Source organism: Canis lupus, chromosome 21 (genome assembly GCF_011100685.1).
Source record: "Canis lupus familiaris isolate Mischka breed German Shepherd chromosome 21, alternate assembly UU_Cfam_GSD_1.0, whole genome shotgun sequence".
Taxonomy (NCBI): Eukaryota; Metazoa; Chordata; class Mammalia; order Carnivora; family Canidae; genus Canis; species Canis lupus.
The window spans coordinates 25,513,273-25,520,968 of record NC_049242.1 but is presented as its reverse complement, the minus strand read 5'-3'; the positions used below and the strand labels follow the sequence as shown (position 1 = coordinate 25,520,968).

The 7,696-nt window shown below is 45.3% G+C and overlaps 1 protein-coding gene across 4 annotated transcripts in view; it reads right to left on the bottom strand.

Annotated features, from left to right (window-relative positions):
• Nucleotides 1-4,610: 4,610 nt before the first annotated feature.
• FCHSD2 (FCH and double SH3 domains 2) overlaps nt 4,611-7,696 on the bottom strand; it is a 327,826-nt gene continuing 324,740 nt past the window's right edge. For all 4 annotated transcript variants that reach the window (XM_038568738.1, XM_038568737.1, XM_038568740.1 and 1 more), the window contains one exon: nt 4,611-6,737. In XM_038568738.1, the coding sequence (XP_038424666.1) occupies nt 6,654-6,737 (84 nt within the window). In that variant the 3' untranslated portion in view covers nt 4,611-6,653. The remainder of the gene's footprint in view (nt 6,738-7,696) is intronic.

Genomic DNA, 7,696 nt, shown 5'->3' with positions numbered 1-7,696 from the left:
CCCCCCTCAGTGCCCGTCACTCAGTCACCCCCATCCCCGCCCACCTCCCTTTCTACCACCCCTACTTCGTTTCACCAGGGGGATTTAACTCTAACCTAGCTGCAACACAAGCCCCCTTCTCCTTGTCCTGCTGTGTCTCCACCCAGGCCCCTTCTTCCCATGCCCAGAGTTACTTTCTAAGGTATCATGGTCACAGATACAACCTTCTGAAGTTCCCAGGCTGCCTGCAGGGAAGCTTCTTGGCATTAAATTGAAAGCCTTTAGGAGGGGGCCCATGGCCTCAGGCTGCATTTTCATTTCCTTGCTACCCTGAATGTGTTTTACACATTGATTTTCTCTCTGCCCAGCATGTTCTTCCCTCCCCAGCCTCCAGTTAAAATGTGTCTGTCAGGATCTTTTCACTGAGTGCCTGTCCTTGCTCACCAGGCTGGCTAGGGGCCTAGGTCCTCTATGCTTGAGTTTTTTTTGTGTATGTCTCCTTCCCTCCATTTTCAGTCAGGGAGTTCTTGGAAGAGGCCAGGGTGGGAGGAACAGAATAATTCCTGGGATTAGGCCTGGTCTAGAGAGAGCCTCAGGAAATGTCTATTAAATGGGTAAATTCTCTTACTCGAGGACTCAGCAAGACTAACAGTTAAAGATACTAGAGTCCAGTATTTTCCAGCCGGAGTCCCAGAGGCCCAGCCCTCTTGTCCTGGCTTCCAGTGGCCACCAGGAGTCACCATCTGCTTAGTGTCTCCCCAGCCATTCTCTGGTATCCTGGGATTCATGGTTGGAAAAACTACCATTCTCCAGTAGCCACCATGACTGAGTGCTTATGTGTCAGACACAGTGCTGCTCTGTGCTTTTCACACAGTTATTTTATTTCTTTGAACTTGCTTGTGAGGTAGGTTATCTCCTTCATAGGTGATAAAATTGACACTCAGAAATTAAGTATTGTGAGATCACACAGCTGGCACAGCTGGATTGTACTTTTTTTTTTTTTTTAACAAAATGATTTTGAGAATCTGGGCTCCCAATTATGCAAGGCTGCAGGGCATCTTCCCACACCCTCCTGCCTTCCACCACTGGTGGGGATTCTAGCTTTGTGTCTCTCTCTCTCTGCATCCTCTCTGTTCCTTCGGTTCTGGGCCTGCCTACCTGGCTTGACTGTGGAGGGTCACTGTCCCTTGAATATGGGGCATGTAGGGTCACAAGAATGTGGTGAACCGGAATTCTGGGAAGCTGTTACCAGCTATACTACTTGGGGTAGGTGCCTCACAGGACAGCAGTGAGGGCTCCTGAGGTAATCCAGAAGAGGTAATCCGGTTCAAAAATGACTGACTCAATTCCAGGGCCAGGAAGCCCTCTGCTCCCTGTAAAGGGAACCTTCTCTTCTTCGTGGGGCCAGTCTGACAGTACACCCGTGGGGTACAGTGGCCTCACCTCAGGGAGCACATGCACACCTCAACTTAATTGGATGGAAATGTCCAGGAGGAGCAGCAGCAAGTATGGAAGGGCCAGCCACAGGCCAAGGTTCTGGGGCAGGAGGTGGGTGTGGAGGGAGAGGGGCTGATGAAGACTGAGCAGGGGAAGAGCTCAGAGGAGAGCCAGCTGGGAAGGCTGCTCCATCTAGTCTTTGAAGTTCCCCGGTGGTAGAGAGGGTGAAGATAGAGCCCTGTGCCTAAGAACCTCTTTAGGCCTTCAGTATCCTCTGCCTTCAGGTCTGTATACCTTCTAGGTTTTCAGTACTCAGGTACCCAGGCTGCAGGCCTGAGTTGGGGCCTCTAATGTCAAAACTGGAATGGCCCTTCCCTTGCTATGCATGTGGGCTGAGGCCCAGAGAGGGGCTAGGGTCTTGTATAGGGTCTCACAGCAGAACTGAGAACCCAGGACTCCTTTTCTGAAAACTGCCCTCAGGTTCTGCAGAGAGGGGCTGGCCTGGCCACCCAGTTCTAGGTTCTGCTCCCAGTGGTCTTCCTGAGGGACCTTGGGCAAATCATAGTATCTTCCAGGGGAAGGATTTTCCTCACCACTTCCAGCCCCACAGCTCTGGGCCTCACCAAAGGTGACAGCTCATCCCTGAGGCTGTTCTGTAGGCAAGAATACTGCCTTCTCTCCCTGCCCAATCTCAGACCCTAGTAAGCCTGAGATTTGACAGGGAGAAGTGACCAGCCCTTGTTTTGGGCTCTTGCTGCCCCTTGGTCATCTCCATGGGAGACACACCTTAGCTGGAGTCTTCTGTTCCTGAATCTCCCCGACCAGATGTGAGCCCTTTGGTGACAGGGATGAGATCTGAGTCATTTCTATCTCCAGTGCCCAGAACAAGACCTAGGGCAGTCTGCTGACTGGACAAGTAGTGATCGAATAGAGGTGGTCCTGGCCCTTTACAAGTTCTTGGAGAATCCTGGCGGCACCAGCTATGGACCCATTTGTGGAGAGTCAGCAGACCATGTCTGGGTACAAGCTGTTTTCTTCCTCTGGACACACATCTATTGGTCAAAAATATTTTCATCTTTGCACATTACTTCAGTTGATCCTCCTGGATTTTAGGACATTCGTATTGCCTTCTCATTCCCACTTTACAGATGAGGAAAGCAAGGCCCAGAAAGGTGAAGGGATGAGCTGAAGGCCACAGCTAATCAAGGTGGCCGGAACTTCCCCTGTCCCCTATAGGAGCAAGGGGATGATGAGAATAGGAAGGCTGCTTAAGTGTTTAGCACACAGTGTGGGAGGGGTGTGAACCCTATTTGTGGGTTCATTTCTGTTGTTTCAGGCTAACACTCCAGGAAAATATTCCCAGACTGGAGCTCTCAGAAACACATGGCCAAAGTCCTTCATTTGTTTTTTTGCCTGTGGGACCAGGGGAAAACAGTCCAGGAACAAGATGCTCTTTGGCATTTGCAGGGTTCTTGGCAGATCAACAGTTACAGAACAGAGTCTAGGAGGAAACATACTGATTGTGTCAAGTTGTAGGATTTCAGAAGAAATTAAAATTCTCTCTCTTCTAAATTAAAATTTCTATATGCTGGTTGTATTTTTTTGTCATGAAAAACATCTTTGTAATGAACAAAATAAATGCAAAGATTCAGAGCAGCTAGACTTTGTTGTAAAGCCACTCAGGTTAGGCAGTAATTGGCTCCATTACTGAAAGCTGTGGCTGGCCTTCTTGGGCAGGGAGTGAATACAACAGCCTGGGATGTGATCACAATCCAGAGGAGGCTTTGCTATCTCCAGGGGGGTGTGGTAGTGGTGGTGGAGTCCAAAGGCTTGAATTTTCAATTTCTGGCTGTACTGAGAAGTCTGTGTGTTAATTTGTTCTCAAATATCGTGACCTTTTTGTGTGGTGTTTTCACTCTGTCTAGAAACTGAGCTTATCTAGAACATAAGAGTTGGATAAACCCTTGGAAGTCCTCTCATTCCACTCCTTTCAAAGCTGGGGATGCAGGAGCCCAGAGGGAAAGGTTGTCCATCAAGTGACTGGGCTAAAGCCAGATGACATCCTACTTGCCTCTTTGTCTGGCCTGTGGGTGGTGGTGGAAGATCAAAGGTCAGAGAGGAAAGGGATCCAGGTGACGTGCTGTGAATCTATGGCTTCATTGTTTTACAGTTAGTGCCTTTGATGAAGGATGCCAAAATGTAGCTGTGATGCTGGGGTGGGGCAGTTAGTTTAACTGTGTCTCCTGGTCACAGACTAAACAGCAGCCCCAAGCACGAGCAGCTTTCATTAGGAGAGGAAGGCAGAAGATAAGAATGGTATTGAACGTGGTATTCAGTGTTCACCTTCCCATATTTCTGTGAAGCACTCCTTCCCGTGACAGCCTTATGTAACCATAAGCCTGGAAGAGGGCAAGGACCCAGCTGTGAAGGGAAGGTCAGAGCTGATGGTGAGGAATGTTGGTGGTGATCACCTGGTGCTGCAGCTTTGCTGCATCCTTCTTGGATCCACAGTGTTCTCCTCAGGTTTCCAGGAGGATGTGGAGGCTTGGTTCCCACAGCTGTCAAGTGGGAGCCAGGATTTAACTCTGACTTTCTGACTCCAAAGTCTACTGTGCTGCTAGTGGGAGTGTCAACAGATACAATCATTTTGGAGACCAATTTGACAAAATCTAACAAAATTAAATACTCATATAGCTTTCTGGCTCTCAAATTACGTATTTCAGAATTTACCCAATATCTTTACTGGAAAAAATTTATAAAGAATGATGTACAAAGATATTATTTTCAACTTTCTAACAGCAAATGGATGGAGACACTATAGCAAGCTTAAATTATGATACATCCAAACCATGGAATATAAGACAGCCTTCAAAAAGCATGAGGTAAACCTAAATATATAATCCCACATATATAAAAAGGCAATGTGTACATGTATACATTTAGGCACAGAAAATGTCTGGAAGAATACATATTGCACGTACCCAGCTGTGGGAAGAAGAGAACTGTGGAGTACCTCTCCAAATAGACTGAGCCCTGGTCCTCAGTGTGGCTGGCTGACAGCCAGAGGGAATGAGCCTTTAACTGGGAATTTATTTCCCCCTCTCCGTATCTGTTTTATGGTTTTAAAAAGGAAGGTCTAGGAATGTCTTTATAAAAAGCATTGTCTATTTACCCAAATATTTTTATAAGGAAGCTTAGAAAATTTAATTCCATTTTTTTATTATTCAACATTTTATACATAATAAATACAAACTTTTTACAGCCACTGTAAAGAAAGCACATCTGCACAGAGGCACTCCTTCCGAGCCTGGCCCTGTGCACTGTGATGCTGGATTACATGTCTTGGAGGGAGGGGTTCTTTTTAAAAAGGAGGCATATTTTTACAACTTTTGTTTTTTGTTTTTTAAATAAAATTAGCAGCTCTTCCAAAAAATATTTTAAAATATAACAAAAGATTGCAAATAACTCTCTGAGAATGTGGAAAATCCAGATTCAAGGACAATTTGGCTAAAGAGAGAATATAAGACTGGGTAGCGAGAACTGCCTGATTTAAGCACTTGAAATATTTTTTAAAAGTACTTTGAAGATTTTTAACATGTCAGAGAACTTTAAAATCTTACAAAGCCACCCTTTTAACTTTTTTAAACTTAAGAATAAGTTTGATAAACACAAAAAGACCTCAAATAGATCAACAGGTTAAGAAATGCAAAAAACAAAATGAAAACCCCAAATCATAGAGAACACTCGTCACTGGGTACTGTCACTGAAGTGATCAAATGACTAACTGAAGATTTCTTCAGCTATAACCTGACTTTTGATCAAAAATCCCATGGGGACATTTGGCGAGCATTTCAAGTTTTTAAAGATTCTTAGGAGGGATGGAGTTTTCAAAGCATAATACAACTTTTAAATTCTGCAAATTTGATTTCTTTAAAAAAAAAAAAAAAGCAACTGGAAAAATCCCTTTGTCCCTGGGTTCGGCACTCCCTATCTTCTCCAGGAGGTGGAAGCCGGCAGAGACTTACTCTGGGCACCTACCATGCTAGCCTGTGGAGAAAGCTATTCTTGGCTCTCCTTGTGACATAGAGAACTTGTCTTTGCCTTTTCAATTTGCACTTGTGCATGGTGTGCAGTCTTTTAGTCCTTTTTCATAGGAAGCTGGTTTCCTCTATAAGCCACAGGTTCTTCCTCCCAAGGAGATGTCAAGTCAGTGGGACCTGGGAAGCTATACTTTTCTGTGGGGGGTGGTTGCCGGTCTGGAGCAGCCACAAGCTGGCTGTCTGGGCTCATGTACCAGCTTGGGAATAAAATAATGAAAAGGGCTTCCCCAGTGGAGAAGCTCAACAAGGCAAGTATGTGTACCCAATTTATCTAGATGTTCAGATTCTAAAGATACCAGGCAATAGAATATATACTGCAAAAATTAAGATGAAAAATACCCAAATACAAAAAGAACGTTAAATCGGCTTGTTTCAGTTCTGGAAGCTCCATTTCTGCTTCAGCCACAGCCTCCTTTCTATTAGTTTATGTGATGGACAAGATTTGGCTATTAGAGTTCAGCCCCTCCATATTAGCTCCACTAACACTAAATGAATGGCGTAAATATTAATACAAAGGACACTGTTACTGTTTTAAATCTGTTAGTTGAGGAAGAAATGTGCATTAATGTAATTGGCGATAAACTCAGGGCAGTCCACTTTTTTCTGATAAGGTTTCAGTTTCTCAATCTGGGGACTAACTGCGGGGAGGAGCCAGCCTCTCCTGAAATCCCTCCTTCTAGTTCCTTATGTAGCCAAAGTGATCTGATTAAACTCAATCAGAAGAGCAAAAGCCACTTGAAGAAAGATGAGGATCTTTGCCACATCCTTGTGGCCACAGTAATATACTGTACGAGTGCACATGATCAGTTTCTCTGTGACTGTGCCCTGAATGAGGCCTGGTCTTGAGTCTCATATAAAAATGGACCACTGATAGGCATGAGGGCTGTCCCCCTGTGCTTCTAGGGCCCATTAAGATTTGTGCTATGGTAGGAGAGATGACATAGAAAATGACAACAAAAAAAGGCACAAAATATTCAAAACGTGGGAGGAGTCCACCAGGCCACCCAGTCACATGTAATCCTCCTTGGTTTTGCTCTGTTCAAGAGTCATCATCATGCAAAGGTGCCTAAAGAACAAGACTGGCTAAACGCCAAGCCTGGCCTTGATTGTAGCAGTAATAAATGGGTAAACCCATCATCACACCAGTGTGATTTCTACATCCTCAATCTTCTCTGCTGGCCTTCGGTGGTTCTGTGTAGGTGGAGGGGGAGCTGCCCGGACCTGAGCAGGAAACAAAAACACGGATTGTCAGTCAGCTTCCTGACTCAAGGCTTGACGCACTCAAATCACAACAGGTCATTTAGCAGAGGCACGGGCACCTCAGTGGTCTCAAATGCTCTGAACATAACAGTATGTGCTTCCAAAGTAATTCTCACTATATCCCACACCAAGGAGTTCTGATGATAGGCTGAAAGCTTCCTGGGCATAAGAGTACTGGAGCCCTTAAAGCCTCATCTAAAGCAAAGGCCTGGAGGTGGAACCCAGAACAATGCTCGGAGAACTGAAAATCTTTCAGCCTTTCTTGGAAGGAGAGCTGCAAGAGATCAGACTAGATGTGTGAAAGGATGACTTTGATAATAGTTTGGAGAAAAGATGGGAGTTGGGCAAGAGTATAGGTAAGAAGACAGTTTAGGAGGCTCTTGTAGCCAAGCAAATGTGAGTTGATGGTAGTCTGACCTAAGCAGGAGAAGAAGGATTTGATAGCCGTCTCCAAGGTAAATGTGGCAGGATCTGGTGATGACTCTTTGTGAGAGGCAGGGCCAGGGAATTATCAAGAATAATGCCAGACCATTGGTAGAATGGGGGGTCCACTCACCAAGAATACAGGAGAAGGAGCACGTCTGGGAGGGAAGATAATTAACTCACTGTTGCTGAGTTTTTGGGCTGTGGTATGTATACATTGAGATGTCTGCAAGGCTGGGGCTCAAGGAAGAGACTGGATTGGCAATTAGAAGTCTGGGAGTTGTCAGTGAATAAATGGCTATTAGAGCTGTGGGAGTACATGAAATTGCACAGGGAGAGTGAGTTTAATGACTTTAGGAGAAGCAGCCCATGGACAAGACCCTGAGAAACATCAGCAGTGATGGGTTGAAGCAGAGAAGCCTGTACAGATCAATGAAAAAGAAAGGACCAGAGAGGAGAAAGCAAAACCAGGAAAGGGCTGTGGAACAAACTAGTCC